Here is a 15,221-nt window from a genome sequence, read left to right on the forward strand (position 1 = left end):
CCCCCCATTGCTCACATTGCTACCTGAGCTTTGCCTCCTGTCAGATCAGCAGTAGCATTAGATTCTCATAGTATGAACCCTATTGTGAACTGCACATGCAAGGGATCTAGGTTGCATGATCCTTATGAGAATCTAATCCCTGATGATCTGTCACTGTCTCCCACAACCCCAGATGAGACCATCTAGTTGCAGAAAAACAAGCTCAGCGCTCCCACTGATTCTACAGTATGTTGGATTGCATAATTATTTCATTATATATTACAACGTAACAACAATAGGAATAAAGTGTACAATAAATGTGATGCACATCCCCCCGACCCCGCCCACAGTCCATGGGAAAATTGCGTTCCAAGAAACCAATCCCTGGTGCCAAAAAGGGTTGGGGACCACTGCTCTAAACTACCACTTGTTCCAGTATATCACACCTATGCTACCATACAAATTACCTTCATAATCTCTTATATTTATATACCTGGGTATGGCTAAAAAGACCAGGTGAAGGTAAAGTATATACAAAAATTATTCAGTACTTTTTTCTTAGAGATAGGGTCTTGCTAAGTTGCCCAGGCTGGACTGTAGTGGCTACTCACAAGTTCTATCATAGATCACAGCAGCCTTAAGCTCCTGGGCTCAAGCAGATCCTCTTGCCTTAGCGAGGACTACAGGCACAAGTTACGGTGCCTGAGTAACACTTCCATTCTTAACCCTAGAGATAAGTAACTTTCATTATTAGTCCTAAGTTTAATACCATCAAGTTCAAGAGAGTATCCTCCATTCATGTCTATGAATCATAAAATATCTTCACCTGCAGTGGGCTGCAATGGCTGTCCCATTCAGAACAGAATCTTTAAATTTTAGGAGCAGGTAAAGATTTATGAATAATGGCTTAGGAGCTAATAAGCCAATAGTCACCAATAGGAAGAGGTATTACCAAAACCCTAATTCTTTCCATTCAAGTACACAGTGGTCTGTGACAAAAAGAGTTTTAATTAAGTAGACCCTCTCAAACTATATTTCCTTCTCTGCCTAGTTAGCATCTCCTTCTTATTCTCCCCCAACATAACTGACAATAATATGGAAGTATATATTTAAACTTAGATTTCATTTAGTCATTTGAAGTTGCATATTACCTTTTATTAATTTTAAAATCAGGTAATTTTCTTTTCTCCTTCTCTCAAAGAAATGTTATTTAAGTGTAGCCCTACTTGATCTTTGTTCTTGCAGCTCTCAGTTTTTGAAAAATTCTCCCTCTCAAGATTTACAACATTTTAAGTTCTAATTTGAAAGAACACTAATTGAGAAGCAATTATGATTGCTGAATGAATTTTTAAATACCAGAGTCCAGTACCTGATCTACTACTTCCAGTTTTCATCATATCTAAAACATCACTGAGGGCTGGGCATGGTGGCTCATGCCTGTAATCCCAGCACTTTGGGAGCTCGAGGCAGGCAGATCACTTGAAGCCAGGAGTTGGAGACCAGCCCTAACCATCATAGCGAAACCCTATCTCTATAAAAACTACAAAAATTAGACCAGGCGCCGTGGCTCACACCTGTAATCCCAGCACTTTGGGAGGCCAAGGTGGGCAGATCACGAGGTCAGGAGATCGAGACCATCCTGGCTAACACGGTGAAATCCCGTCTCAACTAAAAATACAAAAAAAAAAAAAATATATTAGCCAGGCATGGTGGCAGGCACCTGTAGTCCCAGCTACTCAGGAGGCTGAGGCAGGAGAACGGCGTGAACCCAGAAGGCGGACCTTGCAGTGAGCCGAGATAGTGCCACTGCACTCCAGCCTGGGCAACAGAGCGAGACTCCGTCTCAAAAAAAAAAAAAAAATTTGCCACAAAAATTATCTGGGCATGGTGGCACAGAGCTGTAATCCCAGCTACTCAGGAGGGTGAGGCATAAGGATTGCTTGAGCCTAGAAGGCAGAGGTTGCAGTAAGTCAAGATCGCACCACTGCACTCCAGTCTAGGCAACAAACCAAGACTGTGTCTCAAAAAAAAAAATTTTTTTTTGAATTTAAAAAATAAAAACACCATTAACTGCAAGACACATTATTGTATATTCTGCTAAGAAAAAATGCTGCCAATTAACACAATACCTTGTCACTTAGAATTTTTATTTATACTTATTAAAAGAGTTATTTTAAACTTATTTAGTCAGAGTTTAGCATATATTACTTCTATGCATAATAAAAAAAGATAAATGAAATAAACTAGTGTATAAATGGGTCATATTCAGAGTTGAACTCTTCTGAATCAATTTTTTTAATCAGTCATTGATATCCATATTTTTCCACAAATTACCATCCTCCATGCTATCAAAAAAGCCCAGGTGATCCAACATTTGTATGCCAACCATTGTCTCTGGGATTTCCTTACAAGCCTGCTGATACCCATCCCACAAGTTCCATGCATGAAGAGACAATGACAACTGCATCACAGCCTAAAAGAACCATAAGACGCATCTTGATTTCAGAAATGTAAGAATGTAAAAAAATGTGCTTCTTATAATTCATGAAACACAGTAACTTCCTTTTGTACCTTGAATAAGACAAAATTCTTCCTGGACTTCAGTTTTCCACTAATAACAGTAGCTACCAATGCTAAATACCTACCATTCTTGGCATTTCACCAGTCTCATTTTACTTCACAGAAAAGCAAAAAGGTCAATATTAATCTTGTTTCACACATATAAAATACCGAAGCTCAGAAAAGCTAAGCCATTTGTCCAAGATTACCCAGCTAATAAGCAGCAGAGCTGTGTTTCAATCTATGGCCTACCTTCGAAGTTCTTATTCTTTCCATTACCAGTGGTTCTCAGAATTAAGTGCACATAAAAAACTCAGGGCATGAGGACCGGCATGTGGTTCACGCCTGTAATCCTAGCACTTTGGCAGGCTGAGACAGGTGGATTGCTTGAGCCCGGGAGTTTGAGACCAGCCTGGGCAACATGGCCAAACCCATCTCTACAAAAAAAAAAATACAAAAATTAGCGGGGCATGGTGGTGTGCACCTGTAGTCCTAACTACTCCGGAGACTGGGTCAGAGGATTGCTTGATTCCAGAAGGTGGAGACTGCAGTGAGCCATGATCATGCCCCTGCACTCCAGTCTGGGTGACAGAATGAAACTGTATCAGAAAAAAAAAAAAAAAAAGAAACTCAAGTGATTCTTCCATAGAATGGGAAAAAAATACTGCATATATTTACAAATCATATATTTGCAAATCTGGTAAGATATAAAGAATTCTTAAAACTCAATAAAAACAATTTTTTTTAATGGGCAAAGCATCTGAATAGACATTTCTTCAAAGAAAATATACAAATGGCCAATAAGCATATGAAAAAATGCTCACCATCATAAGCTGTTGGAAAAATGCTAGTCAAAGCCACTTACAATATCACTTCACATCCACTAGAATGCCTATAATCCAAAAGACAGACAATAACATGCACTGGCCATGATGTGGAGAAATAGGAACCATCATGTATTACTGCTGGTGGGAATATAAAATGGAGCAGCTATTTTGGAAAACAGTTTGAAAGTTCCTCAAAAAGTTAAACAGAGTTATATGACCCAGACATTCCATTCTTAGGTATATATCCGAGAGAAAAATATATATCTATACAAAAACTTGTACATGAATGTTCACAGCAGCATTATTAATAATAGTAAAAAGTAGAAACAACCCAAATCTCTGTCAACTGATGAAGGGATTAATAAAATGTGTCATATCCATACAATGGGATATTATTTGGCAATAAAAAGGAATGAAGTAATGATACTACAACCTGATGAATCTTGAAAACATTATGCCAGGCTGGGCGCCGTGGCTCACGCCTATAATCCCAGCACTTTGGGAGGCCAAGGCAGGTGGATCACTTGAGGTCAAAAGATGGCAAAACCCCACCTCTACTAAAAATACAAAAATTAGCTGGGCATGGTGGCAGGTACCTGTAAACCCAGGTACTCAGGAGGCTGAGATAGGAGAACTGCATGAACCCAGGAGGCAGAGGTTGTAGTGAGCCGGGATTGGGCCACTGCACTCCAGTCTGAGGGACACAGAGAAACTCTGTCTCAAAAAAAAGAAAGAAAGAAAAAAAAAAGGAACCATTATGCCAAAATAAGCCAGTCACAAGAAACTACAATGTTACAGAATTCCATTTATATAGATTCCATTTCTGTGGAGACAGAAAGTAGATAAGTGGTTGCTTAAGGCTGGAGAGGGTGATGGGGAGCAACTGCTAATGGGTACCAAGTTTCTTTTAGGGGAAACTAAAACATTTTAAACTGGCGTGATGATTGTACGACCCTAAGAAAAAAAAAACAAAAAACGTTGAATGGTACACTTTAAATGGGATATGTAATCATATACGACATGCAGTCGCATCATGTAACTTACATGGTATGTACATTGTATATAAATAAAGCCTTTAAAAAAAAAAAAAAAAAACTCTAGACCAGATTAGATTACCTCTAAGATCTTTCTACATAACAACAGTCTCTGAGACACTGAAAAAAGGTGTCAGCATCATGCACAGTGGCTCATACCTGTAACCCCAATACTTCGGGAGGTCAAGGTGGGAGGATCACTTGAGCCCAGGAGTTCAAGACCAGTTCGGGCAACATAGTGAAACCCTGTCTCTACAAAAAATACAAAATTAGCCAGGCATGGTGGTGCATGCCTGTGGTCCCAGCTACTCAGGAGGCTGAGGTAGAAGGATCACTTAAGTCTGGGAGATCAATACTGCAGGGAGCCATGATCACACCACTGTGCTCCAGCTTGGGTGACAGAATGAGAACCTGTCTCAAAAAAAAAAAAAGTCTCAGAACATCCATAAACAGACCTCGGAATCCAATCTCCCGTGACTCCTGGGAATCTACAGTTCAGAGAAAGTAACACACAGTACAGTGATTCCTCATTTGAGGTCTCTAGACCACCAGATGTCTGCAAAGGCAGGACAGGTGCTTCTTGAGCCAGTTTCAATTCTTCAGAACATCTATAAGAAATCACATATTCAGCCTTCTCTGGGGTAAAGTTTTTTAAGTGTCTTTGACTTTGGCTAAACTCACATTAACGGTTTGAAAATAGTGATTTAGAGCTGACTGACAGCTCAATGTATAAAAAAATAAGAAAACAAATTGTTCCCTGATAATATACTGTTTTTTGGGGGGAGGGTTGTTTTTTGGTTTTTGGGTTTTTCTGAGACAGTGTCTAGCTCTGTCACTCAGGCTGGAGTGCTATGGCACTATCTCAGCTCACTGCAACCTCCACGTCCTAGGTTCAAGTGATTCTCCTGCCTCAGCCTCTCAAGTAACTAGAGTAGCTAGGATTATAGGTGTGTGCCACCATGCCCAGCTAATTTTTGTATTTTTGGTAGAGACAGGGTTTCACCATGTTGGCCAGGCTGGTCTCAAACCCCTGACCTCAAGTGATCCACCCGCCTCGGCCTCCCAAAGTGCTGGGATCACAGGCATGAGCCACCGCACCCAGACTCCTGATAATATATTATACTTTTTGATAGGCAAAATATTTTTTACAACTGGACTCATGATGAGTTCCTTGGTTAAAAGCTTGGGAAACACAGATACATGGGACAGTACGGTAGTATGGAAATCAAGACAAATAGCTTAGAGTCCTCACAAATATAATTCACTTCATTTCACTGTGCCTCAGTTTCCACTTTCATCTATAAAATGAACATACATATTATTCACCTGACTAAAATTCAATAACTTTTCCATATTATAGACCTCCTTAAAATGTCTTCTAAGAAAGTAGTTCTTTATATTCTGGGTCACTGCAAAAAATTTTCTTAACTGACTCTACTCAGCACAGCATAGGAACAATTCTAAGAAGTACACAGACTCTAGTATGTAGAAACTTATTGTAAGTGGTCTTAAAAAGCAAAGAGAAAAAAATACAATAATAAACTAAAAAGAAAGTAGACTACTTGTCTACTGCTGATAGCAAAAGTCAACAGAAAACACATCAGTATAAAACCTCCCCAAAGCATGGAATGTCCCAATTAACAACAAATTAGTTGTCTTTTCATCTCATACTTCATTCCCAAAATACTAGCTTCCAAATGCCATCCGCAGAACAAATGAACTGAAGAAGGGGAGGAGAACAAAGGAGAAAAACTGTATCATAATTGGTCTCCTGCCCTTGAAATTCCAAAAGATAAAAACTGGGGACCATGGGGGTGGGTTGCAGCAGTAGTGGCTCACTTCTGTAATCCCAGCACTTTGGGAGGCCGAAATGGGAGAATCACTTGAGCCCAGGAGTTCAAGACCAGCATGGGCAACAAACAAACCCTGTCTCTACAAAATTTTTAAAATAAGCCAGTTGTGACGGCACATGCCTATAGTCCTAGGTACTCGGGAGGCTAAGGCAGGAGGATCGCCTGAACTCAGGAGGACAAAGACATAGTGAGCTAAGATCACACCACTGCATTCCAGCCTGGGCAACAGAGCAAGACTCTTGTCTCTTAAGAAAAAAAAAAAATGAAAGAAAGAAAGAAGAAGGGATGTAAGGGGAAAGAAATAGATAAAATTCAGCATAAAATTATATTTACAGTCTAATGTGCTGTGTATTTTCTTTTTAACTTTTTTCAATGTCATAAAAACTTTTGACATTTTCTCAGGCTGAGCACAGTGGCTTGACAGTAGGATTACTTGAGGCCAGAAGTTCAAGACCAGTCTGAGTAACATAGTGAGACCCCATCTCTACAAAAAATACAAAAATTAGCCGCGCACCTGGAGTCTCAGCTACCCTGGAGGATGAGATGGGAGGATCGCTTGAGCTTGGGAGGAGAGGTTGCAGTAAGCAGAGATCACACCACTGCATTCCAGCTTGGGCAACAGAGTGAGCCTCTGCCTCAAATTAAATATATATATATACTACTAATGTCTTTAAGAATAAAAAGCTATTGGTACTTTTCTGAGTGAATTCATACTAACTTAAATTGAGCATAAAACTGGCAAGAGGCACTGGTGAGAAGGAGTACTAATCTCAAAAGAGGAAAAGCAAGCAAGATCCTTTACAACTTAATTCATATAAAAACCCAAGTTGGGGCCGGGCGCAGTGGCTCATGCCTGTAATCCTAGCATTTTGGGAGGTTGAGGCGGGAGGATCACTTAGGTCAGGAGTTCAAAAGCAGTCTGGCCAACATGGTAAAACTCAGACTCTACTAACAATACAAAAAAATTAGCCAGGTGTGGTGGCAGGTGTGGTGGCAGCTACTAGGGAGGCTGAGGCAGGTGAATTGCTTGAACCCAGGAGGGAGAGGTTGCAGTGAGCTGAGATTGCACCACTGCACTCCAGCCTGGCCAACAGAGCAAGACTTCGTCTCAAAAACAAACAAAAAAACACCCAGGTTCAGAGATTTCCAATGAACTTTTAAAAAATCATTCCACTTGCTAGAGCAGACAAAAGAAGCCAGATCACTTCCTTCCTCAGGCAACTGAAGTTATCATGAATACCAAGAGAAGGCAAGTTTCAACTTTTTCAATACTGTCTTTGGGAAAAAAAAAAAAAAAGCAAATCAGAAACCTAAACTCTTGTTTTTATAGTAGGTAATACAGTATCCTATTCACAACTCTATGGGAATGAAAGGATTCATTCCATTAAGTTAATATAGATAGAAGAACATACTAACTCCTTCAAACAAATAACCTGTTAATCCTTGGAGCACCAACAATCTCTGCCTTTATATATTATATACTCTACAACAAACAGGATAGTGTATTTAAAGTGATCACATGAACCAAAGTATATAACACAAGCTCAACAGAGGCACCCATAGCCCCCTACAGAGTGTATACAGTATCTCACCCAAGAAAAAATAAGATACATTTAAATATGGCCAGTCACATTCATTTGACAAGGGTATAAAAATACAAAAATGAGTAACAGCCCATAACTTCAAAGACTTCACCTGAGGGAGGATGCCAGAAGCATGTGCAAAAATCAAAATCCTTTGAGATCACAGAGAACAAGGAACTTTCAGTTATTGGTAATCAAGAATTTGTCAGGTGAAAAAGTGGAAGGGTATCAACAGGCAAAGACAACAGCATACACAGAGGTATGAATGCAGACTGCACAATTAGACAACCTGATGTCCCAAGTGACCAGAGCTGGGGGAAGAAAGAGGAAGGATGCATGGGCATGAAATGATAGCAACCAAGCCAGGAAAGGAAGCTTGCAGGTGGGTTGCAGAGAACCATATATACTATGACAAGGTGTTTGGCCTTTATCTAGAAGGCCACAGAGGAGTGATCTATAATAATGTTTTTAGAAAGCTAACTGGTGCTAATGTGGAAGAAATATTTAAAAGGAGAGATGGGAGATGGAAGATATAAGGACACTACTGCAATAATTAGGATACTAGTATAATGCAAGCCAAATGTGATAGATCAGCAATAATACAAACTAAGCAACAGGAACAGGAGCAAGAGATTATATCAACTTAGCTTAGATGTGTGCCATATCTCACACGCACTGTGATTTGATCTACACAACCCTGGGGAACAGAGGCCATTATTGCCCCTTTTCACAAATGAGAAAAATTAAGTTTATAAAGATTAATTCATTTTCCACAAGTCAGCACAGATACCAGGACACAAACTCAGGACTGTCTGACTGCAGTGTCCACATTCTTTACCATAAGCTCCTGTACCAAGCTACAGACAATAGGGGGAAATGCAGACAAAATGCAATCAAGAAGTCTTTAGAAGACACAATCAACAGGAATTATTACAACCACTGACCACCGATACCCCACGTGGGATCTTCACTTACAAACTAATTCTGCCTTCCTGAACTGCTTCTGAAAATTTATCACTTTCTTCATCTAGAGATTTCTTAGTTTGCTTAATAAGTTAAAAACCTTAAACTTTTAACCACATCAAGAGTTTCAGATATCTCACACAGGAATTTTTTTTTTTTTCTTTTGAGACAGGGTCTCACTCTGTTGCCCAGGTTGGAGTGCAGTGGTGCCATCTCAGCTCACTGCAACCTCCACCTACTGGGTTCAAGCAATTCTTCTGCCTCAGCCTCCCAAGTAGCTAGGACTACAGGCGCACGCCACCATGCCTGGCTAATTTTTGTATTTTTAGTAGAGACAGTGTTTCACCATGTTGGCCAGGCTGGTCTCAAACTCCTGACCTCAGGTGATCTGCCCACCTCAGCCTGCCAAAGTGCTGGGATTACAGATGTGAGCCACCACGCATGGCCTCGCATAGGAATTTTTAAGTCTAAATATTTTCATTTTTAAGTCTAAATATTTTCTATGGTTATAACAAGGGAGAAAAGACAAATACAGAATTAAAATTGTAATTTTCAGTCAGAAAACAACAATCTTGATATATCCAGATTGGATGAGAATAGATTTATATGCCTTAGTCAGAAACCCTGAAGACACGTATACAACAGAAATGCTTCTAGTGCCTAAATATAGGAGAGGAAAAAAGGAAATTCTTAAAACTAAAATCTTTGGGCTACAAACAGCAATCCAAACACATAATTTATCATAACACCATCGAGTTAATATTTTTCATGAAACCAACATGAAGTTAGTGTACTACCAGAAAACTAGGTAACTGATAAGGCTTACAGACCCAATTCCAATTTGATAAATGTATTACAAAAGAGAAATAAGAATTGCAGCCACTCTTGTTTCACCATGCAAATCATCTCCCATTCTGGACGAAAATCTTTGTTGAACTGTCAGTCTATATTAAAAGACTGTTAAATAAGTGGTATTTCTTTCATTAAAATAAGTCATCCATCCCTCTAGGAAGAAAGATACTGATTTTCACAATATTAGCAAGATGTCTTAGCTATTCAAAGTTATCTTGACTATGAATATGAGTAACCTCAATAATAAAATAAAATATGATAAACACACTTCTCACTAAATTTGGCACTCAAAGACAAAGTTGTATTTGTCATGTTCTAACCCAGTGAGAGCATATAATCATCTGGGGTTGACTGGCTCACCCCCAGATATTAACCATTAACCACAAGTGTTGGTTTAAAAATCTAACTGTGTAAAACTGTTAAGGTCAATAAAATGATTGTTACAGTTCCGTGGAAAGATTATTTAAACAAGAATCTTTAATTATTATAATTTGACTAATAAGACTTTTAAGGTCCTTGTTTTTTCCAAATACTATGTGTGCACTATAGGTCCCCCACTGAAGGAAAAAGTTTGTATTGTGTTAGTTCCAGTTCTAATTTCCAGCTGAGTCAAAGTTCTAACAGCCTTAAAGCAGGAAATGCAAAAGGAAATTCCATCATCAGTTCCTGGGGCTTGGTAACTTAAAGCTTCTTTGAAACAGAGAAACAGAAGTCCTTGAACTATTTACTATAGCCTTACCTCATATCTTCAAGCAAATCACATTCTGCTTGATGTTTGGCTTGAAGTTTTGTCATCTGCTCAACTTGAATGTTTTTCAGTTCTTGGGTAACTTTCACCTAAAATACACCATATATTTATGAAGGTCTTTTTACAAATTTAACCCAAAAAAATTGCTTAAAGAAAATACATCTGTCAGAATATGTCTCTTGCTCGCCTCTCCCCTGAAGGCCATAAATCCATTATTTGCCGTCTAGTTTTATTTACTGAAGATACTTACTTAATGAAACATTAAAGCCAAATAGCCTGAACAGAGGTTTAATGAAAATATACGACTATAAATATTACAAACTAAAGACATGCAAAATAAACTGCCAGTCATTCCATTTCATACACAAGCTCAATCCATGTCTAGGTCTTCCTAGAGTTTTAAAAGAGGCTGTCTTCTATTTCTAAAAAAGATTCAAAGACATTAACCACCAGGAGAGGCGAGCAGAGTGTGGATGGGGGCTGGGAGCCTAAGAGTGCCTGATACCCAATGACCAATATTTACACAATCATGATAATATGCATGAGTCGACTACATAAATTACTCCATAATGGCTGCGAAAAAGCACACTGTCTCAGAATGATGCCCTCGACTTGCTGACAGTGCATCAAATCACAATCTCTTTTTCACAAAGGAGAAAGCAAAAGTGACCTTCCAGCGTATGCAGTGCTTTTAAACTACCCCGGCAAGCCGATCCCGGTAGAGGCTCCACTTCAAACAGCGAGAACAGCAAATGCCTGCTGGCCAGAGAGCCTCGCCCGCGAGGCCGGGCCCCAGGGTTCGAAGTTACGGTGGGTCTGGAATCTCGGCCTCAGGAGTGGGACCACCCGGAGGGGTGGGGGTATATTCGAAAGAAAATGACTCACTTAAATGGAGAAACCCAGATTAGGAAAGAGAGAAAGCAGAGGCAGCAGACATGGGTGAGTTAGGCGTTAGGCAAATGTTTGCCCACGAGGGGAGGACAGAACGGCCTCATCCACCCAGTGCCCAGAGTAGACATTCAGTATCCATCTGTAGGATTAAAAAGACAAGGACACAGCCTCGACCCCTGGGAAAGCTGGGGAAGGGCGCAGCGGGGAGGCTGATGACAAGCAGGGTGCATCCGTCACTCCCACCCTGGTCATCCAACCCCGGATCGCCGTGCACACGCCACGCACCTCCCGGGCCCAGTACTCGCTTTTCAGAAGACAGCACTACAGCCTCCTCGCCCCTCAGTCGGGAGCGAGGCAGGACCCGTCAATCCTTAATTTATTTTCCCTTGGGGTGAGGAGGCGGTGACTATTCCAACTTCTTTTCGGCCGCCCCGTAGGAAAAGCAGGCCAAACCCTAAGGCTAGGCTAGAAACAAATCCCTCGCAAATTTGCAAACGGGCGGGGCTGGCGACAGGCGGCTGGAGGGGCTCAAAGCTGGTGCAGACTAAACAATCACACACGCACAAGGCTCTGCAAAGCTGCCGGGGCGTCCCCGCCTCCCCCTCGGTGCAGCCTGGAGAATGCACTTTGCAGCGGGCAACACTGCCACGCGCGCGCACACACACAAATGCACACCCGAAACTCTTGTGAAATGTCTGGGGGTCTCCTGCGTAGAGGAGGGACGAGCCCCGGCGGCCCCTCTGTCGGAAAGGCAACTCACGAGCACGCCCCCCACCTGGAGCCGGCAGCAAGTCGGTGACAAGCCCAAGGCGAGGGCGGTCACGGCCCCTTGCGGGAGGGGGAGGGGGCGCAGCGGTCGCCCCAGCCGCGTTCCGCGTACGCATCTCTCCGAACCCCAAAGCCCACCAACTGCGCCCTTACCTTCCTCGGCGGCGGCTGCATGATGCTGAAGGGACATCAATCCTCCCCGACGGCAGCCTTAGCAAGGACCAGGAGGAGGAGGGCCGGAGAGGAGGGGACGGCCCAGCAAGCAAGCGCGTGTGTGAAAGGAGAGCCTAAGAAGCAGGACTTGCCCCGAAGGGAGCAGGCCGGCGGGCGGCAGGAGGACCCCGGCCAGAGAGCGAGTGTGAGGAGAAGGGGGAGGAGCGCCGGGAAGGCTTGGGGCCCGGGCGGCCCGGGGGGTGTGTGAGAAAGGAGGCGGAGACGGTGAAGGGGCGGGGGCCCCGGGAGCGGGGGCGCGAGGGTCTCAGCCGGCCGGGCGGCGGGTGAGCCGCAGCAGAATCGTCCGCGCTCCCCGTCCGCCGCCTGCTGGGCCGCTCCTGGCGGACGCAGCGGCCCCCACCCCACCCACTCAGGAGGCCCGGCCCTCGCTGGGCCTAACGCCCCCGCCCGCCCGGGAGGAGGAAGGTGGTGCCGCGCTCCCCACTAGGGCTCCACCACTCAGGCCGCGGGAATTTCCGGCCTCGCCGCGCGGCGCAGCGCCCCGCTCCGGCTGTTGAGGGAACCGCTCCGTCCAGAGCGGGGTTCGAGGGGCCGGTCCGCGCTGCCGGTAGGGAGCGAGGCCACGGCACAGGGCTTCGTACCGCGGCAGGGGAAGGGGGGAGCTAACGGATTGGTCGGCGGGTGGGAGGTGTAGAAACGCCAGCGCCACGCGAAAATCCCCCCTTTCTCTCCGAGAGTGGCACGTTCCAGACGCCTCCTGGCCTCCCTCCCCCACGCTGAGAGCCAGCCGGGGGCTTCCAGCGCGCTTTCCCGCCAGCTCGCCCCGGCGCGCGTCTCCGCTCGGGGGCGCGCACGTGGGCGGGAGAGGGCTCCGCGCCGACGCACGCGCAGAGGCCGCCCCCGTCTCCTGCCCGCCTTTGCTGCTGCAGTGTGTGTGTGTTATGTGTCAGGGGGCGGGGGGCGACGCTCGCAGGGAAATGTTTGCAGTGGGTAGGGGGTCAGCATCCCTGTGGGATACAGAATTCTGGCGTTTGCTTCCTCTCAGCCCCTCAACTCCCCCACTCTTCCTACCAGCTAGATGTGCGCGAGAGGGGCGAGCAAGGACGAGTCGCTTTGCGGCTGGCCGCAGGTGCCAGGCCATTGCGATTGTAGGGCGGAAAGGCAATTGCTCTGCAAAGGAAACGGCGGCACTCTACTGCAGGGCATTCAAGTCAAAGATCACTGACTGCGCTGAGAGGGAACCGAGAGAACGTTAAGGCCGAGGCCCCCATTTCACAGACGGGAGGCAAGTGCCCATAGAGGGAAGCCTTTCTGAAGGTTACACAGCAGGACTAGAATCTCTGCTTCAGGAAGGGTTCTATGGGTTATTTTAAAAAAGAAACAGGTGCAGGATAATAGGCACGAGGAAAAGTAGAGGAGCCAGGAGAGGCCATAGAGGAAGCCCTTGTCTGGGAGTCAGGATCTCTGGGTGCCAGTCCACTTTGCCTACCCCTAACAGGCTAGGTAAGCTGGGGCTTCCTTATCTGCCAGTGAAGGTGCTTATCTAAGCAGTGCACCCCACCACCACACATGAACCTTCCTGCTCTGTTCAGACCATCTACAGGGAGGGTTATTGGCCTCCCTTGGGGTCCTCAGAAGAGGAATACCTCTTCCCCATGCCCAGGGAGTTTTTTTGAGTCACGGGGCTGTGTGGAGGCTGAGCTGGATTACTCCACTGTTTTTTCAGAAGTTGAGATCCCAGACAGCTGTTCTCAGAAGTGCAGTCAGGCCTAAGAGGAAGGTGAATGAGGCCCGGAGAGACAAGTAACTTCCCGGGTGACCACATGGCCAGAAATTGAAAAGGTGGAACTTAAACCCAGGTTGTTTACATTGAGTTAGGCTAGATTCTTGTACAGAAAAGTGATAGAGTTGTGTTTTGAGTAAGATGAATCTAGAGCTGTGGATGAACTAGGAGACTAGTCTTGCTATTTCTGGGTTCAAAAGTTAGCCCTTCACCAGAATCCTTAATTAAATCAGGGAAGGCCTGGGGCAAAGGGACAGGTGGATGGAGGCCTAGGGCCCTGACAGCTGTGGGGTGGCAGCTAGAGCCCAGGCCACAGGTACCCTAGGCTGGGCTCCAGTCTCAGCTCCACCACCAATTTTTTGTGAAGCCTTGAGCTAGTCAATTCACTTATTTCAGCCTTGTTTCGTCACTTGTAAAATGGAGGTATAATGCTAACCTCATAGGCTTGCTGTATTGAATAGAATTTCTCCTACCACAGGGCCTGGCATGTAGTGCTTAGTAAGTGCTTGTTGATTCATCATTCATTCAAAAAATACTTGCTAAGGTCCTGCTTTGTTCCAAGCCTGTGCCAGGCACTGGGGTTCTAGAGATGAGCAAGATAGAATCAGCCTTCACCAAGACTGAGTTCCAGACCAAACATTCCTTGAATGACACTGGGCTAGTTGAAGAGGTGTAACACAGTACTTGGCCCAGATGCAGTGTCATGCACATAGCAAGTGCTTAACAAAGATTTGCTGAATCCTGGTCTTGGGTGCAACTGGTCTGGCCCAGAGATTATCCTCCCTTCACCTCTCTTCTTAAGAAGTGAGCACTGGGGTATAATGGTGCTGGATGTTGGGAGACATGAGATCCAGCCTCTACCATGGATCTAGTGGGCTTTCTCTGGGCCTTGGTGCTAGCCTGCAGAATAAGATAAGTGAGTGAGCCTAGAACTTAGGAGGCTGTTCACAGAAGAAGTCAGACCCTGGGAATTTAGTTTATGCATATAGGAGGGCATCCTCTACCTGATTTGCCATCATTCTGAAGCCAGGAGTCGCATTGACTTTCTGGAATGATTTCCTTTGGAAGTGTTATAAAGAGCTAAGGGCAATACCAGATGGGCTTACCTACTGACTCCTATTTCAAAAATGTGATTTTAAAAAAAATTGTTTTAATACTTACCAAGTGCCTTTTCCAAACCCTAAACTTTCATATTACTTTTCCAAGC

The 15,221-nt window shown here is 44.2% G+C and overlaps 1 protein-coding gene across 1 annotated transcript in view; it reads right to left on the reverse strand.

Moving 5' to 3' along the window:
- Window positions 1-12,746, reverse strand: part of LOC111540883 (F-BAR and double SH3 domains protein 2-like) — a 147,472-nt gene extending 134,726 nt beyond the window's left edge. Inside the window, exons 1-2 of the mRNA XM_023209513.3 lie at window positions 12,211-12,746; window positions 10,390-10,487 (exon numbers count right to left, since the gene is read on the reverse strand). Of these exons, the coding sequence (XP_023065281.1) occupies window positions 10,390-10,487; window positions 12,211-12,231 (119 nt within the window). The 5' untranslated portion in view covers window positions 12,232-12,746. The remainder of the gene's footprint in view (window positions 1-10,389; window positions 10,488-12,210) is intronic.
- Between the last annotated feature and the right edge of the window lie 2,475 nt (window positions 12,747-15,221).

The sequence above is a fragment of the Piliocolobus tephrosceles genome, chromosome 13, assembly GCF_002776525.5.
Source record: "Piliocolobus tephrosceles isolate RC106 chromosome 13, ASM277652v3, whole genome shotgun sequence".
Lineage (NCBI taxonomy): Eukaryota > Metazoa > Chordata > Mammalia > Primates > Cercopithecidae > Piliocolobus > Piliocolobus tephrosceles.